At 46.2% G+C, this 27,358-nt stretch overlaps 1 protein-coding gene across 3 annotated transcripts in view; it reads right to left on the bottom strand.

The window, feature by feature from the left end:
• The window catches only part of LOC142572360 (putative sodium-dependent excitatory amino acid transporter glt-6), a 76,452-nt gene that overhangs the window by 21,954 nt on the left and 27,140 nt on the right, over positions 1-27,358 (bottom strand). For 2 of the 3 annotated variants that reach the window (XM_075681427.1, XM_075681426.1), the window contains exons 2-3: positions 5,219-5,489; positions 3,745-3,955 (exon numbers count right to left, since the gene is read on the bottom strand). In XM_075681427.1, coding sequence (XP_075537542.1) covers positions 3,745-3,955; positions 5,219-5,480 — 473 coding nt within the window. In that variant the 5' untranslated portion in view covers positions 5,481-5,489. Of the gene's footprint in view, positions 1-3,744; positions 3,956-5,218; positions 5,490-23,241; positions 23,579-27,358 lie in introns of those variants that run through there. The other variant, XM_075681425.1, reaches the window with a different exon arrangement.

Genomic DNA, 27,358 nt, shown 5'->3' with positions numbered 1-27,358 from the left:
AGATCGCTACGTTTCTGCAAAGTGCGCATGCCTAGAACGCAACACGAACGGTACGTGATGCGTACGCGGCCGCCGCGTACGCACGCATCCGATTCTTACGTGCGTGCGTATAGGGAGCCTTGCGTGCTGCTCTCGCGGTTCTCGTTTGTTCGGGAGAACGCGAGACAAAAGAATTTCGCAAAATGGCAGCGTCAAAGGTGACCAGCGGAAGGCTGTACTTTTTTAATGATCTATGATTTGGCTTTGTTGCTTGAAGTGAACGCGAAGTAGCCATTCCCGGATCCTGCGCGGTGGGAATGCATCGCCAAAATGGGAACTTTGTTTTGTGAGGCGAAAACCGTTCTAGGCTCATGGGGAAGTTTGTGCCGGCAGACCTGACCGCCGGAGCGCCTGCCGAAGCGTCACCACGCCATGTGAAGACAGTTTAAAGACAGATTAAAGAATGAAAAATGATTGATAGTGACAGTTAGTGAATGATAACGTAGATGTTAATAATGACTAGCAAATACTAATCAGGACTACTAATCACTAGCAATGACTCCGAAATGACCAAAACGTCTAACGACGGCTTGTAATGACCAAAATTGATTAGAAATGACTGGAAATGTTAAGTAAGGAGCAGTAATGACTGAAATAACTACTAATGACTACGAAATGACCAATATGTCTAACGACGCCTTGTAATGACCACAACTGATTACATATGACTAAAGATGCTTACTATTGAGCTGTAATTACTAATAATGACTGAAATGACTTGTAATGACTAATAATGACTATGAAATGACAAATATGTCCAACGACAACTTGTAAAGACTACAATTGATTAAAAACGACTAAAATACTTGGTAATGACCAGTAGTGACTAATAATGACTGAAATGACTTGTAATGACTATGTCCAATATGTCTAACGACTGTTTGTTATGACCACAACTGATTACAAATGACAAAAATGCTTGGTATAGTGAGCAGTAATGACTAAAAGAAAGAAGAGAAAGAGATGCAAGGAGAAAGAGGCGAATGATAAGAGGAGGAAGAGTAGGCTTTCCCCGTTCGCCTCTTAAGAGAGATCTTAAGAGACCCTGTTACTTTTGTGAGTGTTCAGTGTGCGCTGTTTGCATGAAAGCTCGACCTCCGGCTGGCGCAGTTCGTCGCAAATGACCGTGTCAGGCGCAGAAAGCGAGTACTGAATCTTTATTTTTCTTGATATGATTCGTGTATTGCATCCGTATTAAAAGTAGAGTCTGTTAAAAGACTAAATATAGTTCGACGTAGCAATGTAACGCGCCCACACGTTGCATCATGTTGGCGACATCAACAGCCTGTATGGTGCGACCGATTGTTCGACGTACTGGCAGACGCGTCCAACGCGTTACGACGCGCCCGGCGCGTCTAACAACGCTCGCCCACTCACGTACGTAGGTAGGCATTTCGCAGCACTAAAAGCCCTGACGTGACACGCGCTCCCGCGTTCCGCAAAGCGCTTGCGTGCTGCGTACGTATCGTCATGGCGCAGTACTAAAGCTGTCTATTATCGATGGTTCTGTACGTCGTCTGTTGTTATCGAGCCTTGTGTAATCTGATGGTATGCGCGACACGAATTGTGTTGTACTTTCTGGAAGCCACGCGGGCACCAGCGATTACACTGGAACCTTCGACGGGTGACGTATGAAAGCCGACTCGCTTGACCAGCTGGTCAAATCTCTACGATCGCCGACTTCGCTCGCCACTGTTGTTCTGCTTTGAGCGCCGCTTGCGTATGTGGGCACAGGTTTGCCCAATAAGGAGTTTCGTGATTCACTGTTTCGCTACTGTGTTCTCCGCCGTCACGGCAACGTGACAATATAGCAATTTACGAATTGTAGCAAGTTAGTTCACAAGGCGTATTCACTTAGAACAAATATCCAATATGACGCCAGTTTTGAGGTATTATTTCCCCAAGTCGTCGGCGAAATACATTGACCGTTACGTTTGTGCTTCAATGCATAAAATGTCGTTTTCTTAAAAAAATATATGTAAGTGGAATAACTGTGAATTTTTTACCGCTTTTGGCAGCGCGTATCTAGACACCGGTGTGATCCTCAGTATTCGGCCCAAGTGGATACGCCTTGCAAACACGCCTATTGTGGTATCTTGCGTAATGTAATTAATTAGAAAATCAATTACTGTTTCTGATTAGTAGGTTATGCATTTCGATTTCGCACGCGAGCAGTGTCTGCCGATTCGAGTAACCCAGCTCAAGGACTACAATTGCGCTATCTGCTAGAGGCGACTAAAAAAAAGAAAAGAAAAAAAATTGCGTTGCCTAAAAAGAACACCCCGTATGACCGAACCTTCGTGTTTGTGCTCATCAGCTTCCCTCCTTTAGAAATTACTTCGCGTGGACGTTCGCGATACCGACGCATTAATAGCCTACGGCACGCATGACATTACGCTTGAATTTCATCATCATTCAAATTTAAAAAAACAATCGCGATGACGTACGTTTTTAGCATAACTTAGACACACTTCCTTTGATGCTTATTTTTATTACTATTGTATAGAGACAGGATGAAACGCTGACGGGATGCGGGATCTGAGTAAGAGCAAAATATTTCCTGAGTCTGGGAACGCAGCATCAATATTAAATGTGCTACGTGTACTAGCGAACGTGACCGATAGGGCATTGTACTGGTTTAATGGTAACGTGCTAAAACAGGATTGATATTCGGCATCGTTCGAGAAATTCGAGTCCCGTAAACTTCCGGCCCCGCCTGTGCGTATTATGCATCATAATATTTATGGCGTTGGGTATTCACAATGCTTTATCCATCTATAGAAAACGCAAGTCCAAAGCATAGCACATCTACTGTAGCATACAGGGTGTACCAGCTAACTTTTGCCAGAGTTCAAAAATATGTGAATTCCACATAGCTGAGAGAACCGAGGTAATATTGTTTGCCGTCGCTTGGAGATACTAAAATTATGTTTCATTTTGCCTAAGTAGATACTTAGTCCTAATTAATTAAACAACTTCTCAAATATTATAATTAGGTGAAATATGCCAGTGAGAAAAATGCACAGCGACATGAAAAACTCCCGATACAGCCTTCTGTTGCTCAATACAGGCTGCTTAAAAGTGTTTTTACGAGCGTGAAAGATGCCCGCAAATGCACTCAAAATTGGCGCGCGACTGGCCGCTTGAGGCACTACGCGTATTCGCGGGCTTCCTTCACACTCGAAAAAAAAAAAAAACATTTATGTAGCCCGTACTGAGCAACAGAAAGCTATATCGGTACTTTTTCATGTCGCTCTACAATTTTCTCATTGACACTTTTCATCTAATTATAATATTCGAGAAGTTGATTAATTAATGAAGACTATATAATCAGGCCGAATGAAAGAAAGAATAATTTGAGTATCTGCAAGCGACGGCAAACAACATTACCTCGATTCTGTCCAGCTACGTGGCATTCGCTTATATATTAAAGTCTGGCTAAAGTTAGCTGGTACACCCTGTATATATATACTGAGCTCGTACATTAAAGAGCTACCAACACGTTATGCAAGTTCACTTGAAGGGTTTTTCAACATTGAAATGCGGCTCAATATATGGCAGCCAACTTCAATAAACAACGGGACATCTAAAGCAAACTAAAAGATCAGCAACTGAATACCGGCGAAAAATAAAAACAGATAAGGCAGAGGGGGGGGGGGGAGGAATGCAACAAGAAACTGCCAGTAATAATATGTAGGAACTCGCCTGACGAGGTCCAGAAAGGTGTCGAGCAGGTGCGCACTGCCCTTGACTTCGTCCTCGGCGTCGAGCTCGGACTTGAGCTCGGGGCTTCCGGGGTGGATAATGGTGACGAAAGACAGCCCGATGAGCGCCGACATGAAGCTGGTGCCGATGAAGATGGCGAAGGTCAGCAGGGCCATCTTGCCTTTCGCCTTGCCGCTAAGGTTAGCGCTGCCTGTTGAAGAAGAGTTAAAACACTAGACGCAGCGATCGCATTTGAAAATAAAAAAAAAGCGGAAATAAATTATGACGGCGGTGGAGACTAGGGAAATGTGGTTCAGTTTGTTCCCTTTACCACCTCGTGGGTGCACCACTGTCAACGCTGGTCGCTTTCCCCTCATGCCGCGCTAGTTCCGCACACAGTGTTCTAATTTCCCTATACTACAGTGATTGGAAGCGTTCGTATCGCTAAGCACCAGCTGTGCAAGCTTACGTGTTATCCCCCAACCTGCGTTTTCTAGTCTCCTTGCTATTTCTTTTGTTCTATGTGTATACTTTTTACGAACACAGCAAACATGGTAGCCACTAGCAGGCTCACAAGTTCTAGTTCCGCATGCGCAAAATGTCGCCTGTAAGTGACGTACGCGGCTTCGACTGAAAGGCGCGCGCAAAGAAGTGACGAAAGCCCCCGGTCTCGCCTACACAAAACTTAATCTACAGGACTGCAGAAATGCAAGGGCAGTAATATGGCGAGAACAGACGCACAAACTAATTCAATGGTTTTAAGCACGCATCATAAGTAAAATGATCGTATTTTGAAAAATAATTAGCCAATGGCTCACTGTGCATCTATAGAAAGCGCGTTTTAACAAATATGACCCGCCGCGGTTGCTCAGTGGCAATGGTGTTGGGCTGCTAAGCATGAGGTCGCGAGATCGAATTCCGGCCACGGCGGCCGCAATTCGATGGGGGCGGAATGCGAAAACACCCGTGTACTTCGATTTAGGTGCACGTTAAAGAACCCCAGGTGGTCGAAATTTCCGGAGTCCTCCACTACGGCGTGCCTCATAATCAGAAAATGGTTTTGGCAAGTAAAACCCCCCAATTAAATTTTTTAAACAAATATGCAAATTGTAGAGCAGGGGGTCGCCAAACTATGTGCGAGGGTCAGACGTGGCTCTCCTTGTTCTATACTTGCGGTGTGCAACCGTCTTTAAGCTCACGCAGTCATTGTCCGTTACTATGTAAATATACTCTGTTTGCGCTAGGTTCTGGCGAACTAGATCATTTTTCACGAACTTAACGCGTCTGCCGTTCATAAAGAAGTAGATCAGACTGATTGGGAACCCTTCTTAAAGAACAATTTTGACCACGAGTTTGTGTTTCGGAATCAGTGAGTATGACGTTCATTCGGTGACTCGGTTGATCTAGCGCTTCTGAATGAGCAAGCTTCGCCATCGGCACGAGCACTAATTTCATTTCAGTAACTCCCGGTCACCTGTGATGATGCTGGCGATCATCATGGGTAGTACGAGCATGCGCAGACATCGCATGAACACTTCGCCAGGCATGCCGAGCAGCATGATGGTGGACTCGCTGGGGCTCGCCTGGCGCAGTCCGAGGCCGAGCACGACTCCGGCCACGACGCCGCCTAGCGTGAAGAGCAGGAAGAAGTTGTCCTTGGCGAACTTGCGCAGCTTCGCCCTCAGAGATAGGGCTCGCACCTCCATGGTGGCCATCCTACTTTCCTCGAGTTTCATCTTTCCGTTCTGAAGAAGAGAAAGAGAGAGAGAGAAAACAATGCGAATCTCATTAAATAAGATCTAGTCGAATTTAGTAGGACTGGAAAATTTTCAGGTTTTTCGTAACACCGGAAATGCGAGTGGGCATGAGATAGTTCACTGCAAACAACACGCAAAGGGGTCGGTTGAAAGTGAAGGGCCACTAGAACTGTAGGCAAAATGACGCACCGTCTGTTTGTTGCTAGATTGCCGAAAGAGTGACGGAAGTGCTTGAGATTGCGTTCGAGCCTGTCGTAGCCACAGTACGTAACGGAACTTTTGCGTGCTGACAGATCGCATGTCATTGAAAAAGCGATTAAGACGATTTTTTAAAGTTAGCGCTACGAGGTCTGTGTTCCCTGTAAGACAACCACCATATGTTGTAACGGCTGAGAAGCTGGTTGTTACTATCCGCCATTTCACATACAGACACGTTGATCGCAGGCGTATCTTGCTGAAGACGCCGACCATCTATTATAGCTATCTGTCGCTGCAAATATATGGCTCAATCTTCAGTCGTCGCGTAAATGTTCTTTTTACAGCGAAGCTGTAAATGGGCAACCCGATTCGCCCGTCCGTCTGTCCCCTGTACATCGAAAACTCCTCTGGCGCAAGCCCATGGGCATGCGCGAAAACAAGAGAAAATGAGAGGCGCGCGATTGGTTGCGTCAGTAGTGACGCCGTTGCTCTCTGTCGTAGCCGAGCGCTCGCGCATCTGTTTCTTTCCGGCTCCTAAATGGGTAGGCCACGCGTCATACGTACTCCTGAGGAGCAGGCAGCTATCATTCAGCAACGCCGCAAGCAGAACCGGGAACGAGCTCGCCTACGCCGTGCCGATGCTGCAGCCCGGGCACAAGACCAGGCGCGTGCAGCCGAGCACAAGCAGCAACTGCGTACCGAGGATCCGGCAGCCTGCCAAGCCGTCGCTTAATCAACTGGCGGGATTAACGCCGTGATAAACACCGGTGCCGCACGTTTCAGCTTCGCTGGTTAACCCTCTGTACGGGGTGCTTAAACGGTGATTTTTTTGTGTTTCTTTTGTTGTTACTTAACGTATATGCGTGGGCTTGCATTGCTTGCAACTATAGCCACATATGTCATCCATGGACTAAAGCATCCGCTTTCGTCGTTTAGCAGAGTCTGCGACTCACTATAGCCACGCTGTTTGGGCAAAACACTTTCGGGCTCTGAAGATTAACTCGCCCTCTTAGGTGTTGGCTTAGTCATCAAGACTGTGCATGTTCTTGATCCAAGTTCGCAACTTGGGCCGACAGATGTAAAGTCCAAGACGATTCAGCAGACAGTACCATCAGCCTGGTTCACGCATTCGCAATTAGCCGAATCACGTACGCCCTTCCGTATCAGGCCTTGACAAATCAAGAAAATATACATGCAAACACAATAATAAGAAAAGCCTTCAAAGCCGCCCTTGGTCTTCCCGAATGCGCTAGCACAGAGAGATTCGAGAAATTCGAGAGATTCAAATCAATAATCAAAATTTTAGGCACACAACTAGAGGGGCACCACACTATCGTATGGTGTCCTGCACACGAGCGACCGGAAGGAAACGCGAGGGCAGACCGTATTGCTCGAGGATTAAACGTCCGAGCAACGGCATGGCCTAGCGACGCTCTTCCACCGAATTCTCGTGACATCCTCCTACAGGCAGGAGTGGAGACGTTTCGGACATCCTCACTCCGATTTAAACAGTCAGCAGGAAAGGGACTGGCGTCGTATTCAGACGAATACATACCCCAACTTGCACCACCTACACAGAATACACCCCACGAGGTTCACTGACGAGTGCCCGTGGTACACATCACATGGGAGTGCCCCAGGAGGCCTCCGCACATAAACAGCCCCATATTACACCAACATCCACTAATGAGGAATAGGCAGTTGGAGGCATGGCTTGCGGACGAGGGTCGGGAGAGCCAGTCAGTATATATATATATATATATATATATATATATATATATATATATATATATATATATATATATATATATATATATATGTAATATGGTTAACAATGAAATCTGTTTCAGTCAACAATGAATTTCTCTATGGCGATACATACAATCCTGTGCGAGTGTCGAAGCACAGGATCTCCTAAAGACAGCAGCACCAGTGAGTTCAATGTCCTTTTCATCAGGGAGGAGAAACGCCGGCAGTCCAGTGTGAAATGTTCAATCGTTTTTAATGCGACGCAGAAATGACACAAAGGGGAAATAGCCATACCAGATAGGTGCATGCATAAATTAATGTGTGGAACTGGACATCGCATTCTCGTTAACGTCACTTCTGTCAGTCTAGATTTTAAAAAAATCGTGCTACAAGGGAACTGTAAGTGGCGCAGCTCCGTGGATGATGTTAGACTTGATTTTGATGTCAAAAGGGTGTATCTTCTAAGCCTGACATACGGGATAAAAGCAAGGAGCTTAAAGAAAACCACTCGAGTAGAAACGATGTCCCGAAGGTTAGGCCGCACAGGAGGGGCACAATAAGACTATAAATAAACGATAAAAATGGTGAAGAAGCGCTTTTAGCACACTTACCAAGAGTTAATAAACCACCTTGGTTAATCACGGCGTTTTTTACCGGACAGGTGCTTATCTATGCGTATCTGTATTACTGGTTTTAGTGTGAAATCGCAATACCCTGGCATATTGTATTAGGAAGAACATCATCAATATTCAGAACTCATTTTTTCGTTGAGAACCAACTTTTATGCTCCAATTAGCCTAACATTACAATAACAGAGTGAAATCACTCGATCTGTAAGCGAAGATGACCCGACAAGGCTCTATTTCAGGTGAAGGAAGGGCCAACATTGGTTTCACCTTTCCTTGTAAGAAGCTAGGGGAGCTTGCACTCCAGCAGTTTTATTGCGATAGCAACTACATTAACACTCCAGGCGCATTTCTGCCGTAGGGGTCACCGTAGCCGTCCGCGTCGCTGTGAGGTTTCGTATGAGTGAAAGCACGTGAGAATGAGCCGGCGAATGCGGTTCAATCTCGCGTGCGCGAGCGAGGTACGCGGCCAGTTTGCGTGCCCTCTCCTGTCAAACGCGAGGCAGGGGGCCAGGCCAACGAACCACGCACAATCGAAGAAAAGCAATCGCGTTTACGGTGCAGCATGCCCCACCAAAGCCACCAAGCAAATGCTCCACGCGTTGCCGCTCTAGCGTTGCAGCCACGGAGAAAATTTGTTTTCAGAACGCGCGCCGCGTTCTAGAAACGCAGCGCTCCCCCATCCACCGCTGCCATCCGACTCTCGTGACGTATTGACAGGGGAGAGGAGGTGATGCGGTGGCCTTACATATTTTTCTAGGTGGCTTTGGTCAGGCGAGGGAGGAGCGGCGTTCATCTTCGGCGGCTGCTACGGTGCCTCGATGTCCTCCTCGCCCGCCGTTCCGTATACAGTGGGCACAACCGCGGCGTCTACTACGGCGTTGGCCACGCGAATCGCGGACGCCGTTGTAGGCGCCTTTGACGACGTAGGGACGCGTTGCCGGCGCTCGTGTGTCTTGAAAGCGGTCTGCGACGTGGTCAAAGTGCGCTCCCGCGCGGGCTTCATCTTCAAAGCGATCTGCGATGTTTGCACAGTGCGCGAGGTTCCGGTAGCTTCGTATGCGCTGCGCTTTCGACGTTTCGTACGCGTTGAATGGCCGATGCACGGAGGTCAGTTGGCTAGCGGCTGCTGCCGTGTTTCCTAACTGCAGCGTTTTCACAGACAGTTTCCGCTGTGATCGAGCGATGTGCGTTCATGTTTATCTGCGCGCGCGTGACACCATGGTGCTTAATTTACTTAAAACACGTTGACGGGCTAGTTGGTTTGGATCCATGATAGAATGTGTAAGCACGACTGAACAAAGACGCAGAAAGAAGCAGACACACAAAGGCAGCGCTGTCTCCTTGTGTCTGTTTCTTTCTATGTCCTCGTTGAGTCACGCTTACATATTCTATCGTTAATTTAGTTAGTAAGCGAATGTTTACAAGTTGATACGGCCGATAAAACTACTATCTTTGTTTGAACAGCTATCTACTAATTTGCTATCGCAACCGGTACTTCGCCTTTGCCGCGGAACTGCGAATTTTTTTCTTTACCTCCTTGGATAAAACCCGTCGTTGGAAGAAGTGTACACACGAGGCCTCTAAGAGAAGCCTTAGCCAAGCCGTCTGTCGCTTCATTCATAAGTATGCCTTTGTTCCCATGTACCCATATCATTCGTAAACTCGGAAAAATGACTCGGAGCCAGTGAGTGCAAAGTTTTTAATATATGCGACTCGCCGGGAGCAGCAAGTGAGGTGGTGCACAACTATAAAGCGTGTGTGATTATTACCGCGGTTGTCATGGAAGGCTGTAGCTCACGCAAAGCTAGGACAACAGCTAGGAATTCCGCTGGGAATATTGCACTGAAGTCTGGGAGCCGAACAGAAAAAGAACAATCCAATGACGATGAAAAGATTCCTATTCCGGCGCTTTCCTCCCTCTGCGAAGCATCCGTTGCTATAGTTACGTTTGTGCGGAGCTGATTCAAGTGATCCTGGAGTAAGCCATTAAGAATATGCCAGGGAAACGGCCTTGCATTGCTAGGGTATATGTAATCATAAGTAATAACCAATGAAATTGAGAGACTGCTTACCATTAACATTTTCTACGCACTGCACCTAAGTGTTTTCGTCTTTGTAGTCGTGCTGCAGTCAAAAGTCCCCATGTAACGAGCTGCAGGACACGCGTATTAGTTTTTTTTTTTACTTGTATAACCAGCTTTTTTTAGATATTTCGCTATATATACGCAGTCACTTCGTGACGTCGCAGTAGGAGGAGTAAAACATCTTTATTAATAATATTTGAATGGCGAAAGCAGTGTGGGAGGAACCCTCAGTCCAGGGTCCCTAAGATGATTCCGGCGATGTTTCGCGCCCGTTGTATCACAGCTCGAAGGACCTCGGGAGGTCCGTCGCGGAGGGCATCGTCCCACAAATCTTTGTTGCGTAGGGGATAAAGGAGAGTTGACAAGGGAGGAAAGAGGTTTGCAGTGCACTCAATCGTGAAGTGGAAGATTGTGGGCGAGCTGCCACAGCCAGGGCAACGATGTGCATAACAGTGTGGGTAGAATTTACTGAGAGAGACAAGATTTGGAAAAGTTGCGGTTTCTAACTGGCGTAATGCGGGCTTTCGGTACATTATGTGTGTGTCAGCAGCTGTGTAGGGATAAATATGTCTTCTATTTAAATTTTAATACCTATTTTGCTGCAGAGTATATCCCATATCGCTGCAGAATTTCAGTTCATGAGGGCCAGCTGAGAGCACACCTGTATGCGCTGCGCGTTCCTCGTAATATGGAGATCGCGCGCCACATGTTGTTTGTCGGGTGACGGCGTTTCACCCTTTAACAAATGTTATCGCTCAGTGTAGGACGCCCCTGCATGCATCGGAAGTTTCCCGAATGTTATGGATGGTTCTATCGCTCTCTGTTGTCAGTGAACCTTGTGTAATCTGATTGCATGCATGTATGTGCGACGCGAATTGCGTAGAACTTTCTGGAAAACACGCGGGCGATTACTCTGGAACCTTGGACGACTGACGTATAATAACCGACGCGCTGGACCGGCAGATCACATTTCGACGATCGCTGGCAGTGCTCGCCGCTATCGCTGTGCTTTGAGCGTAACTTGCTTTTGTGATCAAAAATAACGCACACCGCGAAGGACAAGGACAGTGAGAGACGACATACACATGCATACGACACAGCGAGAGGCGGCATACGCATTTCTAGTACAATTGGCCCTTTCTATTCGTCTCACGAATTACCAACTAGCCCAAGCAACCATCCTAGTTTGCTTTTGTGGGCACAAGTTCGCCCAACAAAAGTTAGTTTCATAATTCAGGGATTTGTCGCTGTATTATTAAGCGCCGCCACTACGTGACAATATGTTTTTTATTTGAAATGGGGTACCCGTTTTGCTGCACAATGTAGCCCATATCGCTACAGAATTCCAGTTCATGAAAGCCGGCTGAGAACACACCGTTCCTCGTAGTATGAGGATCGCGCGCCCACGAGAATTGCCGACTGTTTCAAATGGCGCGAATGGAAGGAAAAAGGGTGGCGCAGACGCAAACATCGCGGCGAGATGCTTTTTGGATGCCTTAACGTGACAAGGTTGCACTGCGATTTCTATCGGAGCAACGCTCAGCTATCCTCGCTGCTCGCGCGTGTTCTATACTTACACTCACCTCGACAGGACGACTCAGGGGCCTCAGGACGCTCGTATTTGTATGTCTGTTTACAAAGAAACAACGCGCTCACTTTGTGATCTGAAGGAACGCTTTTAGACCTCTTGAGTGCGCGAATGCAGTGGATGAAGTCCTGCCTAAGAGTTCTGGTGCCAGCTTATACAGATCGACAGAATCGCTTCCCTGGTTGTTCTATTAAAAGCTTACTTAACCATGTGCCTGACTTCATAGCAGGATCCCCGAATTTCACCTAGCGTGGGACACAGACGGAGGAATACAGGACAAATGGTCAGCTCCAAAATAGCGTAGCCCAAGGCCATGGTGACCCGGATTCGAGCGGTGTGTCGCGATGGTAGTGCGCTTGCTGGATGGGGCATGTCGTGAGTGAGCCAAGAAAGCAACACACTCTACACTTTGTACAAAGTTATTTGCTGTCAAAAAATAAGGAATCAGTGAACTTGAGAAATTTTATGAGCTTTAGCTCACTCACTTCGACAGAAGAAGACCGCTGACCTCCACTAAAATTGCTCCCTCTGGTGGAGATCAGTGCAGCAGACTCCTACAGTGCACGTCACCATCTTGGTTGGTTGGTTGGTTGGTTTTACTCTATGAATGGCTCATGCGCACTCACTATGGCAGATCGCCCAAAAAACGGATGAGCTAACAAAGTAGTTAGCGAAGTATAAAGAGGAACACTATTGAGACATCTTGAATAAATAAAGAAAGGAAAGAATAAGGTCAGATAACGATTCTAACCATTTAGGAGGAAAATCGTCCTGATTCAATTGTAAACCTCAAAACAGCTGCACCAATATCCCTATGATAAGGTCCTGTACAGGTGGCTCTACAAGCTAGAATATCGTAAATGGCTAGATTGAATCCTGCACCATGAAATTGTATTTCTACGATGTGTTTTTTTTTTATGGTGAAAAACGGCAGCATGACAAGGAAGTGTTCTACTGCCTCATCCTCACCCTAGTATGAGCCCGAGGAGGAGGGCACCAGATCATATCTACGTAGATAATAGTTTCAGGTACGTACTCGACAGCGGAATTTCGTAAAGAGTAGTTTTCTAGTATGGCAGAAAATTCTAACCCAAAGGAATATGAAACGCTGATAACCAGGTAAATTTGTTAATGATAGGTTCCAAGAATCTTGCACGACTGCATGCCTCCTGCACTTAGCAGCAGTTATGAAAGGTGACACAGGCAGGCTCGGCAGAATTAGACCACTTAGGGCTGCTCTCTCCAAGCTGTCTGTCTGCTATTTCATTCATAACTAGTCCTTTGTCACCAGGTACCCATACCAACCTAACTATGTTAAATGAGAGGGTAGTGGACAATTAAATGTAAATGAAATGCGTGAGCTATTATTTGCAATGAGACCTGAACACAAAGACAAAGTATCCGCTAGTATAAGAACTTTCGACATTGATGAGTTCCCTTTTCGTAGGGCTACTACAACCGCCAGAAACTCAGCTAAATATACTGGCATGTGCTCGGGAAGCCTTAAGACGAACGACCACTCAAAAGCGGAAGGGAAAAGGCCAATTACAGATTTTTGTTCCGGTTGTGATGCATCTTTCGCTGTGAGGGTGTTTATATTTAGATAATAAAATGATTTTGTAGTAGACCGTTTAATATACTGCAAGACAAATGATTCGCGCTGCTCGGACAGATATCAACAAATATAATCGGGAGGTTCTCCTTCTCACTACCCAGTACGTGGGACCTGACATGATTGTACATCTAAGGGACCAACAAGTGCCTGTAACAAGGCGACCTGAGGAGTGTGGAACCGAGGCCGGGAAGATTGAAAAGCTAATACGGGCTGAGAAAATTGACAGCCACTTTAGCATACGCCAAAGAGGATGAAAGTCGAAAGCCTGCGCGCTCACGAGACATTCATTAAATTACTTGACATTCTCGCCCGAATGCGTTGTTAATCCTCATTACTTGTGCTCTCCTCCCAAAGGTCGCGGGTTCAAGTGCCTTAATTAACCCTACCTTAACTAACTTCGCCTTAATTAACACCAATGGTCGGGGGTTCGACTCCAGCCAAAGGTCGTGGGTTTGAGTGCCTTAACACAGAATATCGTGCGTTCCTGTGCCTTAATTAGCTCTGTCTTAATTACCGCGCATTCATTAATTCCGCCATAAGTAAGTCGTGTGTTCCAATCCCATTAATTCTAGTGGAACTGAATTTTGGTGCCACAAAGCGTGACGGTCAGTTTTTCTATAACGCCGGACAAAGAATTTTTAGACCCATGAGCCTAAAATTATTTGTAATTTTATGGGGGAATCATACATATTTAAGAATGTCTGGACCGTTAATGACCGGAATCTGCACAAAATAGACGGCAAGTGATCTTCTAGGTATGGTGCAGTGTTAGCAACGAACTTTGGTAAACCAAGGCATAGGCGTAGAGCTCCCTGTTCGAGAAGCACAAGGTGACTTAAGTTATATGGCTGCGCGCCGCCCGAATATACAACACATTCAAACTCCAAAATTGGCCTTAAAACTTTTATAAATTACCACAACATGCTCTCGCCGCATCCCCGATTGACTATTTACAAAGCCTTCTTAACATACCAATGCTCTAACTTTCTTTTTCAATCTATATATTCAATGTGCATGCGCTAACTGAGCTGGTTATTATATATTATGCCCAGGTACACATGTGTACGCAGAGTACACATGAGGTGTGTTCCGCAGGTGTTACGTGAGCGTTGTATGTAATGAATAACTTAAAGGTACAACTGTAATTGAGCACTTTTTGATGTTAAGGAATAGGTGAATATTATGTAACCAGTGTTCTATGGCGCACAAATATGTTTGCAAACAATTATAAAATTTTTTAAGACGAATTTTTTTGTGATGAACACAACGTCGTCTCCGTCCGCCCCTGCATCGCCTACTATGGTCTCCAAAATAGAAGAACGAACGCCACAGCTCTCTGTGTCAACGTAGGGCCCGAATCCCCGCTAAAATTGCAGAACGCCTTCCCTGCGCAATAGCGCAGGAGATAACGCGCCCGGTTTTCAACTACATTTCCACAGGGACGCGGACTTGATCCCCAGTGGCAGTAGGGGTAAAGTTTCGGTTTTCTTCGAAAAATGGCGGAATGTGAAGCCGAGGGTGAAGAGTTGGCGAAACGACGACAGCTTGATGACGATGAAGGTGGTATGACAACGGTGGCGTAACGGAAAAGACGAGCAGGCAGGGCCATCGAGGAGATTTTAACCGCTTCCGTAGTGAACATTCATCCAAGGTTAGGGTAGGACGACATCCACCGCGGACGCCATACGGTCACGCTTAAAGGGCCCTTCTGGCAGACTGGCATCGCGAAATTTAAATTGCCTCCCGTCTCTTGTAATATTGAACCAATCTGAAAAATTCCCTGCGGCAATATGCTCCCTGGGCGACACTGCACAAGTTCAAGTGTATGGACAAAATTTCTTATGGGGCATGGTAAGGGACCCTCTAAGGTGGACACACGAATGATTCCCGTGACCGAAGGGGAACCTCTTTGTTCCGACTCCTTCGTATACTGCCCACGAACCATGTTGCTTAGCTTTAGTGACCTCACGAGGACCGATGCAGTCATCATGACATGGTCAGTGAATCATTAAACAGAAGGCAGCGAATATTTCAGAAGTGGAACCGCTCGCCTTTCACCAATGCTTGCTTAAGTAAATGTCATGTCATGTTTCCCTGTACACTTCAGTGAATAAACAAAATCTACTGTACCGAACAAAACTTTGTAGGTCAATTTGTAGGTAGGTCAGTTAAACTAACATCCGATTTGGTAATCTACACTGAAGGTAAGGAAACGGGGGAATAAAGTTGCTTCACATCGAATTAAGTGAGATCGTTGGCGTAGTACATTCTCAGCTTTGTCTTCGCCACAATCCATGCTCGGCCTTACTTGAGCTTTCACAGTCTCTTGCGCAAACCTAACCTAGTGTATTATTTAGGACAAGAAGGTTCATGACAAATAATATCAATAGCATAAGGCACTACTCAACGTAAATTCGTAAAATGAACAAGATGGGGTATTTTACTCTCGCCCATTTGACGCACAAGAAAGATATGTAATGAATGGTGGTGTTCTTCCTAAACGGCCAAACAGTAAACGACTTTGAAATCAGTCAAATATTTCGAAATGTAGACGGGAAAGGAAAGGCTGGGCGAGAGTTTCAGAGGGGGCTTTAATTTTCGCACAGGAATACGTACAGCGACCTCGACGTCGACCGTCACGGTGTACGGAGCATCTCATGGGAAGCTCCCATGCACATTGCCAATTGACTGTCACGAGACGGTCTTGGAACGGGCCTCCGTCGCTGCTCCGAGAAGACCTTCGCCGCGTGACCGAGACCTGTTTTGCCGGCGGCGGCGACATGGTCGGGGATCGACGCCGCAATATGCGGATGCGACCGAGATACAGAGGCGCGACGGCGAGCCGCTCTTGGAGGCGTGTCAGGAGCGCGACGGTGTCGCCAGTGAGTCGGACGCTTTCGGCCGTGTTCCGCATTCGCACGTGATTGGTGTGCCGTAACTGAGTGGTTTCGTTCCTTTTACTGTTCCTTTTTGTCTTATTTTCTTCTGACAGATGCGATTACACGACACCACGATCGCACTTTCGCTTGATTCACCTTCCATTTTACATTCCCGCCGGAGCACGAGATTATACAACTTCGGCCGCACACATCTTCGCATCAGAAAGTCATTCAACCGTTGGCGTAGTTACCGCGGTTAACCGGCCTGGCCGAAGTCTTTTGGTCAACTTATATTCGTGCTTTCTTGTTTTTGTTGAACTCGCGCGTTCTCCTCGTCCTATATTTCTAACCACCTCATCCCTACTGGTGGCAAAATGTGGCGGTCACGATTGTTACGTGTAAATAACTTCATTGCCTTTCTTCACGTCTCATTTCCCTCTCACTTTTTTTCATTGTGGTAAACAAGATTTCCTTTTAAAAGACATTAAGCCTTGAGTATGTGTTCAGTAGGATGAACAAATTTGAAATCAATCAACTAATCGATTATTCGACGAACAATGGTATCTATCAGAGGCTCTGAGAGTATTTAAACAAACGAACGAGCAAGCAAACAAGCAAGCAAGCAAGCAAGCAAACAAACAAACAAACAAACAAACAAACAAACAAACAAACAAACAAACAAACAAATAAATAAATAAATAAATAAATAAATAAATAACATCTATCGTAAAATTTCCTTCGCAAAGGTGAGATATGCCTAATCTGTGGCGTCTTGATTTCTATGCTCAATTTAAGTAACGAAAGTGTTTGCCCTTGCTTATTTCTTTGTGTTTCTCCTCTTGTTTAATTTTCTTCAGTTACTTAGAAATTGCCCTATAGGTTATCGACATCAAGGACCCTGTTAAGCAGCGAAGAAGCCCAACTCCATATAGGAATGAACAGGGGCTCTATTCTGGCACGGGACTGCCGCTCAAACCAGGGTGAACGCCCTAAGGCATAAAAACTCGGGCACGAATTTCGTTCGCGTTGCGCACGACGCTGTACAAAGCGCAGTCATGCATTAGGACGCGTGCCAATGGCGAAGACGAAGAACTAGACGAGCGGACACTTTTCTTTTTCCTTTAAGACAGTGAGAGAAAGAGACGTTCTTAAGTGCATGCTGGGGATGTTAGATGCTTTTCGTATTTTTCAATCTTCTTCGTCGTGGGAAATACAAGGATGAAACAGAGGCATTCTACACAACACACTGGGTGCGCCGGCAGTATGTCGCCGATCCGCTCCTTGTCACTCACAAAGGAGTGAGGACTTAAAAAAAAAAAAAAGACGCACTCGCCAATGAGTGGTTTTAAAAGGTCTGCGCAGGCGCCGGCACCGAGCAAGGCATCAGAACTATAGGAAATTCTTGACACAACGATAATGGGTGCTCTTAAAAATTATTTCCGAAATACAGAAGTAGAAGTGTTCGAAAAGTGCAATATTTAAATTGGTTTCGATGCGAATATTTGAGAAAATGGTATTTGTATATCTAACCAAATACCGAGTCTTATTACTTTCTAAACGAAATAATATATAAAGGTCCCGCGGAATGCATTTCAGCAAACGAACGAACGAACGAACGAACGAACGAACGAACGAACGAACGAACGAACGAACGAACGAACGAACGAACGAACGAACGAACGAACGAACGAACGAACGAACGAACGAACGAACGAACGAACGAACGAACGAACGAACGAACGAACGAACGAACGAACGAACGAACGAACGAACGAACGAACGAACGAACGAACGAACGAACGAACGAACGAACGAACGAACGAACGAACGAACGAACGAACGAACGAACGAACGAACGAACGAACGAACGAACGAACGAACGAACGAACGAACGAACGAACGAACGAACGAACGAACGAACGAACGAACGAACGAACGAACGAACGAACGAACGAACGAACGAACGAACGAACGAACGAACGAACGAACGAACGAACGAACGAACGAACGAACGAACGAACGAACGAACGAACGAACGAACGAACGAACGAACGAACGAACGAACGAACGAACGAACGAACGAACGAACGAACGAACGAACGAACGAACGAACGAACGAACGAACGAACGAACGAACGAACGAACGAACGAACGAACGAACGAACGAACGAACGAACGAACGAACGAACGAACGAACGAACGAACGAACGAACGAACGAACGAACGAACGAACGAACGAACGAACGAACGAACGAACGAACGAACGAACGAACGAACGAACGAACGAACGAACGAACGAACGAACGAACGAACGAACGAACGAACGAACGAACGAACGAACGAACGAACGAACGAACGAACGAACGAACGAACGAACGAACGAACGAACGAACGAACGAACGAACGAACGAACGAACGAACGAACGAACGAACGAACGAACGAACGAACGAACGAACGAACGAACGAACGAACGAACGAACGAACGAACGAACGAACGAACGAACGAACGAACGAACGAACGAACGAACGAACGAACGAACGAACGAACGAACGAACGAACGAACGAACGAACGAACGAACGAACGAACGAACGCGAACGAACGAACGAACGAAAGAAAGAAAGAAAGAAAGAAAGAAAGAAAGAAAGAAGGAAAGAAAGAAGGAAAGAAAGAAGGAAAGAAAGAAAGAAGGAAAGAAAGAAGGAAAGAAAGAAAGAAAGAAAGAAAGAAAGAAAGAAAGAAAGAAAGAAAGAAAGTTGGAAGGCGATTCAATCTCTACATGATGTCGATGAAGGACAATGTCTTCCTAAGTGAGTTGTTGGTGTGAATGGGGCAGAGTAATTGGGGCGCGGCGCTGCTTGTCAGACTGCTTAAATCTTTAGACTGCACCACCCTGGATATCGGTGCAAATTTTCAGAATGTCCTACGTTTGGTGTCGGCTCACGTGTTTGCACTGCACAGACACACGACAATGGCTCCCATTTTTAGAGTGCACCATCTTTGGTACCGACCCACAATTTTAGACGACCTACACTCGCGAAAATGGCGCGCATATTTAGATTACAATATCTTTGCGATTGGCCCCCGTTTTCGACGCTATCTGCACGTGGGAATGGCCAACACATTTAGGCTGAACTACCTTTGGTATCGGCCCACATCTTCGACGTAAAGGGTGAACAGCGCACACAGACGGGGACAGAGTTAGGAACAACAGGACAAAGCTCTGTGTCCTGTTGTTCGTCACTCTGACCCCGTCTGTGTGCGCTGTTCACACTTTAAGGTGCTTCTATCCAATATAACAATCTATCCTTGTGGATCACATTTTAGACGACAGACATTCACGGGAGTGCTGCAGATATTTAGACTATACTATATTGGGGATCGGCCCAGATCTTTAGACTGCCCATAACTATGGGAAAGGTGTACATGGCATTAGCTTCGGGCTCGACCTAGATTTTTAGACAGCTCTATCCACTGGATCGGCCGACGAAAAAGGCTAGAAACACGCAAACCCCATACGGAGAAGTGGGGGTAACTCACTAAGAAATGCATTGTGCCAAAACATGGCATTTAGGTTAAGTGATGTGCGTAACGGCGTTGATAACTGGATATCAGGTCAGCTGAGATGCTTCTACGTAAGAAACAATGAACAGGTGATCGCATTTGGGTCACCAGTGACTATGAAAGTAATAAAATTTATACAGATTTAAAGTGCATTTCGGAATCTATGCAAACCCGCCGTGGTTGCTCAGTGGCTATGGTGTTAGGCTGCTGAGCACGAGGTCGCGGGATAGAATCCCGGCCACGGCGGCCGCATTTCGATGGGGGCGAAATGCGAAAACACCCGTGTGCTTAGATTTAAGCGCACGTTAAAGAACCCCAGGTGGTCAAACTTTGCGCAGTCCTCCACTGCGCCATGTCTCATAATCAAAAAGTGGTTTTGGCACGTAAAACCCCATAATTAGAATTAAAATCTATTCCAAAATTTTGTGAATTGGTTAATAAATGCTTTATGTCTTACTGCGATGTGCACAAGCGTGTGTATTTTCATGCTGTGCAACGTGTAACGTCATGCACTGCCTTTATTTATGACTCGCACAGGGCACAACCCCAATCACGTACAATGTTTAACTTTATGCACTACACTGTTTACATGCTATGTCGGAATGAAAACAACAAATCAGGCGGATGAACAATGGGATACGTTCTCGCATCAATATAAGAGGGCTAAGGCCACGTATGATGCCTGTCGAGGGAATAATGGAGATAAAAGATTGCGACAACAACCCTCGCGAGCACTTAATGCGGTTACAGAGCCGGGGTTTGTGAAGTCGCTCGGCGATTTGAACGGTACATAAAACGACAAAACAAAGAGAGAAATTAATATAAATTAATAAAAGAGACAGACTAGATGAAATGCAGCCCTCAGAAGCACGGTATGATCCATTCAGCTGTACTCACCTATAACCACACATAAACCTAAATTATGTTGCCATGACAACCGTGCCGGATTGGTTTTTAGTGGGTATTGTATCTGTGGCCTGGACACAGAGGCATGTATTCATATTTTTAAATTTTAGCTTTCTCCTTGCATTTTTCTTTGGCTTCTCTTCGACTGCACCTATCTTCTGAGCCGCGGTTATCTATTTAGATAGCGTTGTACTGACAGAGTTCGCCTCGTTATTGACAGCTGCGGCCACAGTTTCACCGTGTTCTCCTGCGCTCATGTGACTAGCCATACAACTGATAAAATGATAACCTCATTTGGCATGCGCTCCTGCTGAAAGGTCTTGGGTCACTGAAACCAGGCGAAACTTTTCCAAAGCCTCATTCGCTGTTACGAAAGAACTTACGTGGGACAAGACATGTGGTCATGGCAGAGTAAGGCATGTAACAGCTAAAAAAATTTAGCAAAGTGAAGCCACCAACACGTGCCGACATTTTCTTCATTCGAAGAAAACGAGAGAATCAGTTAAATGATACTAACAAAACAATAACAAATACAGCTTTTCTAAATTTCGAGGAGATCACGTTCTCAGCGAGGTATTTCGGCAGGCTGCTAACTGGAGCCGGTAAATTTAGCTTCCGGAATTAAGTTGGACCGATAAATCTTCGAAGAACTAAACTTTTCATTAAGACCACCGATTAGAACGGAAATCATCTGCTCATTTTTTATTTATTTTGCAAGCGCTTACATCAATGCAAACGCAACAAGTCTTCAGGACATGAACGGGGTAAGCGGGAACTTCGAAGTGAAGCTGTACTAGGGAGTTTTTACACTGTAACATTCTGTTGCCTAAATGGTCTATTGCGAAATCAGTTAGTGGCAACGTCGATTGTTTTGTCGAGGACTGTGGCGACAGTGAACCTAAAAAAAATTAGAAACTCGTTAACGAGGAAAAAACAATCTGGCCGAGCAATAATACCTATTAAAATCCACGATAAGAAAATAAAATTATTGAATCCCTAGCTGGTTTCCGTGATCTTGAATTGTGTATTGTTGTATTGTTGTTAGCAGGTACTCGTGGTTTCGAAATGGTTTTTTCGATAGCCACGCACCATTTTCTAATGGTTTCCAAGCAAATTATGCGGTTTCATAATTCTGCGTACATTAATCTTGTATATATTCGATGCGTATAGAGCTGGTTTCTCTGGCATGCCGAAGAAAACACAGGACCGCTGCGAATTACGAAGTAAAATGAAACGCAATATGGAGAAATGAGTCCCGAAGTTCGCAAATATTCACTAATTGGAAGCGCTTTTTTTCGGCAGGAACTAAAATGATATGTCTCTCCTGGGTGTTCCACCACAAATCACTCACTAACATGGAAGAAAGCCGCGTGCATTACCTCGTCTGGACACACATGTGTTCGAAAACAACACTGCGAACACCACACGAAGCAAATCGCTGGTTAATCTTGCTCATCTGGCTGCTGTCATTAGACGAATGCCGAAGAATCGCTACTTTTCTTCATGCGAACTTGACTGTAGCAACGTTTAGCTCACCACAGCCCGATGGATCTTGGTACACAAAATACAATGAAGAACGAAATTTTGCCACACTGGTGGTCTAGTTATTGCGGTGAAGCGAGTCACTCCACAAAGTTCTCGTTACGGCGATGATCAGAGGCTGTATACTGATGCGACGACTGAAACATGCTGAGGATGGGGTTGCCACTTTCTCTGCCGAGAGAGCTGTGAATAGATAGATTCCTGAAGTCTCACATATCTCGAATGCTTGCCGGTCGTTATTCAGTAATCGCATGCTCCCTGTGCCACATAATACACCACGGGCCCGGTAGTAAGCTGATCGTTCTGTATGTATGTTGTTACCATGCAGCATGAAAGGGAGAGAAACAGAAGAGAGAAAAGGCAGGGAGCTTAACCAAGCGCGCATCCGCTTTTGTACCCTGCACTGGGCGAAGCGGCTATAGGCATGAAAAGAGAGAAAGAGGAGAGAGAGAGCACAGTTTCGCGCATATTTGAATATGTGCGCCGAGTCTATAAACGATCGCCAAGACCTGTCGACTTCAGATACTGCAATAATGGACGCACACGGCTACGGTCCAAGGATCTCCAATGGCGACAATGGTCTAGAGTTCAGCCGGTTCAGTTTTGTCCGAAGAGGTTCACGCTCGACGTCGTACAGCATGGATGATATAGTACAGAACGTCGTAATTTGTCGTAATATATAAAAGGATACAATAAAAATACAGTGCAGTAGCCTTTAGTGCAGCAGTAACAATGAAGATGTGCGTTATTATGGAGACCAATACGAAACAAAGAATGAACCCCAGCGTATGACGCAGATGCAAGAAAAAAAAATACATGCGTATCGTAAGAATAACTGCTGTAATATAACGCTTGAGCTGCCCCCAAAATAGCAAAGAGGAAGGTATCTTCCCGCCACCCTAAACAGAGGTGAAAAGAAAGAAATGAAATGAAAGATGACAACGCAAGAAGAACGCGAGACAGATGAACTTGCGAATTGACCTTACGCTTTCAGGTTGGTCAGACGGGCGTTGCGGCACACCGTAGGGAGTGGCGGCGGGCGCAAAAAGCGCCATGACTACGGAGAGCTTCCTTCCGGCGTTTATCTTTCAACCAAACAGCCCCGAGTACAGTGACACTCGGGGTGTCACAGAATCGATGCCGAGGTGTCGCCGCTGACGAAGTAGAGCATGCACATGACACGGTGATCTCGGTCGCAATAATCCGAGCGGATAACGAGCGCTCCGGGTGCTGCCGCGACACCACACGGCACAGCATGGGCGGCAATGGCCGCTCGCAAAGTGCGCTTGTCCTCGATTCCCGGCATACGCAGGCGTCCAACTGGTTCCCCCGGCGTCGCGTCAACCACTCCGAACTCTCGCTCACTTTTTCACTCTCGGTGACCTCTTCCATTCTATAGGTGGCTCCCTCACATTACACAAACCTTTCCTCCGTATACGAAGGCTTATGTTAAGCGATTGCCTAACATCATGCGGAGGTACACGTTGCCAGAGAAAGGCAGGAAACTGCCTTTCGCGCGGGTGACCAGAAGCTGTTGTCTACACGCGGGTCTTAGGTTCCGTAAGCCGGTCCTTTCCTTTCTCTTATAGTTCTACGCGCAGCTGGCGTCGAAAAGTGCACGCACTGCGGGATATGAAAAACAAGAAGAAGACGTCAGTTTTCTGAGAAGTTTGCAGTTTGTTGGTATAGCCAGCAAGATCGTGCAATCCTGCGTCGTTCACATACAAGCTAGTGCCTACAGCTAGTGCTAGTGCTAAAGCTAGTGTCTATAGTGCCTATAGTGCCTATAGTAATCCGAAGACCAGGCTGCTTGCGATGCACTGAGATTAGGGCACCTCCGCTGTATTAAGCGATAAAAAGCTTTACCAAGCGTCTAGAGCACATCCCTCAACAAAGAAGATACAAAAAAATATAAAGTTGAGCTTACATCAGTCAGTGTTTTCCTCTGTAAGGAGAGGTGGTATGCAAGAATAGAAGTGAAGACGAAAGACCGGATTTGAACATTCCGGCACAGTCTTTAACCTACGTCACAGACGTCAATAGCGCCCTATTGGGTGAGCTGTTTATGACTGTAAAGAAATGTAAGGATTAACATTTTCCCCACAAAGCGAACAAAAAGTCAGTCTAACACCTTCTGTGTTCATTTCCTGCATAAAGGGGACCCTCAAAATACTGCAGGCTTTATGACTTCGTCATGACATCGTGCACACGTTATTACAGGAGGCAAACTGTATAAAATTTTCTTCACTAACAAGGAATTCGTTTCCGCTGAAGTAACACGGCGAGAACAGTCAAGCAGTAGTCTACAACATAGTCTAAAAACTATCTTTGCCGTCTTGTCGGCGTCTAGTCTACATCGTTTTAGAGGCACTAGTTTGGCAGTTTAGAGCTCAAAAGGCGTGGCTAGGAACCGTCGTGCCATCAGTTAGTGACGGAAAGCCTGCCACCTGGCAGGAGGAACAGGAGCAATTTTGCGACTCTCAGTTTCCATAACGCGGCTACCCCGAGTCGCCTGCGTGGACACGCTGCCCCCTTTAAATCTTTAGCTACGTGTTGTTGGTTTAGAACACCTGATGAGCGCGATATAGCTGCCTGAAGCGTTCGCAATGTTTCATAAACGGCAGCCAAAATGCCCGCGAAGTGTCGTATATAGCTTGAAATAACACTGGACAACTATCGGGTACACGCGCGCCTAACAGGAAGAAGAGCAGGGAGCAACAGTGTATGAGGTTGTCGCTGAACAGCTCGCGATAACGCTATTGAACTGAAGCCTCCACAGCGTCAGAAGCGGCAGCTTGAGTTTCCAAAGCATGCAAACAAATGTAAATCTGGAGCGCGAAGTGTTTCAGATAACGCCGACCTGCGAGCTTCGTACCTCTTATATAGTGAGGACTCGGGTCACCCGCGTTTTCCTTAAACTTGAGAAGTCAAAGTCTCAATCTCCTTGACATTTCTTGCCTCTGGCCTGGCGGGCCAGATAAGCCGGACAACACGCGTGCACATGGTCTTATTTTCGCGGATAACTTTTGGCCAATGAAGGGAAAGCTACAGGGGCGAAGCTCCTCCACATGGTTACTGCGTGAAAGTACAGTTCGTCCGAGTACGACAGCGCTTTCAATTTCTTGCAAAAGATACTGAATCAGCGTATCTTCCACGTGCGACGGTTTCAAATGTCCCCGAACACGAAGGAGAAAAGCAGATAGATACTGTATTTATTCAATTAGAGGGTGACGATGTTTCTTTTTTCGAAGATGCTCAAGATGAACTATCGAACTATATTTGTGACAAAAAAAACCCCCCAAAACTAAGGAATCTTGTTTCCGAGTGTTTTTTCACCATCACCAGAATTTTAAGGTAATTCTGGCATTTTTACCAGGAATACTCTGATCGACGGTAATTGAAGTCGGGCCACCCACACTTCCACCCGATTTAGCAGCGTCCTCGTCGGCAGCCTCAAGGAAGCGGAACTGCCTCTCCAGCGACAGCAAGGTTACCCTGATAGACGTGATCGAGAGCGATGACAGCTCCGGCGACAACTACATGAATGTCCTGAGTCATAAAGCAAAGCGGCGGATGCTCAGGGCCTATGTGGACAGGCCTACCATGAGGACTCCACGGAGTTAGCCTATGGACACCATCCTCTTCTTACCTGCGCTACCCTCCGGCAACATGAGGTTCCCTTACTTGCAAGTTGCATCGGTGGAGCTCGAGGCACTGTCGCCGATTGGCACTGAGGACGTCAGAGTGAACGCATGGAAGAATGTTGTTGCGGTAGACATCACTCAAGCGTTAGTGTTAGACCCTCTGAGCGCTGTCACTATTCTCGCCGACACGAACGTTCGTAGCACCACCACGCTGGGAAAAGAGGCTGCTACAAGTGTCATATATGATACTGATGGGGCCATCTTAAGCGAGGATCTGCCACTTTAGATTAAGCCTGGCAACGATGGGATCCAAATACTCCAGCTGGCCCGTCTCGGAAATTCCCGATGTGTAAAAATTGTCGTTAAAAGTGACTGCCTTCCATCGCATGGTAAAGTAGGTCGTAACCGCTATGCGGTTTGGTCCTTCATTTCGAAGCCACTTCAGAGCAAAAAATGTCAGAACTTCGGTCACGTGATCGCCGTCTGTGGAAAGTCCACGATATGTTCCCGTTATGCAGCACGACATTCTGTAGACAACTGCTACGGTAAAACTTATAAGTTTCCAAACTGTCAGGGGTCCCACGCCGCCTCATCAAAGGAACGTACAGAATTTAAGCGGGAACCCTCCGTTTTGAACAAAATGGTGAGGTACCGTTGGCCTCATCGAAAAACAACTGCTGACGTTAGGCGACGTCATTCTCGCCACGAACGCCCATCAAGGAATTCTGTTCGGAGCACACAGAAGATACGCCCGCAAAGCCTCTTGCTGTTGACTCCGCTCCACCACCTCTGAAGAATGTATCTAAACCGCGCAGTGATAATGCAGCAGCTGAATCGAATGCCATGGTTTAAGCATGTCCACCATTTCCAAGGATAAGCCTTGCGGATAAACTGCAACAAGGAGTGACACCACAATGCTCCACACTTCACCCAGATGAGCTAACAGAGCATGACCACCGAATTGTGACGATGCTCAAGTGTTTGATAAATGCGATTTCCACGCTTGTGTACGATTTGAATACGTCAGCAGCTCGAAGTGCAGTGCAAGTGTTGGATGCCCTGAGCTCAGTGCTTGCAAATCGTGCGTAGGCACAATGGCTCTTCCACTTTCTTCCCTCTGAGAAGTGCATAGTGCGATAATTGTCCAATGGAATGGCAGAGCACTTAAATCACGGATTTCATGTTATCCTCAATCCGTTTTTAAAAACAGATTTCCTATATTAGTAAGATATGAACCCAAGGTGTCAAAAGTGTTAAGGCCGTCTGAGTACGAATCTTTTATGTCGTCCACATGCAGGGTATCCTGCGAAGTAATTGTTCACATCCGCACAGAACTAACCTACATTTCCCATCGGGTGTAACCTCATGATGGAAACCAATACGTGTGTCTCCACATTAAAGAAAAGTGCCCTTCACCCTTAGCGGCATGTACATTTCCCCGTCTAGTTGGTTCGATGGC

This window comes from Dermacentor variabilis, chromosome 2 (assembly GCF_050947875.1).
Source record: "Dermacentor variabilis isolate Ectoservices chromosome 2, ASM5094787v1, whole genome shotgun sequence".
Classification (NCBI taxonomy): domain Eukaryota; kingdom Metazoa; phylum Arthropoda; class Arachnida; order Ixodida; family Ixodidae; genus Dermacentor; species Dermacentor variabilis.
This window is presented reverse-complemented; position numbering and strand designations above follow the sequence as displayed.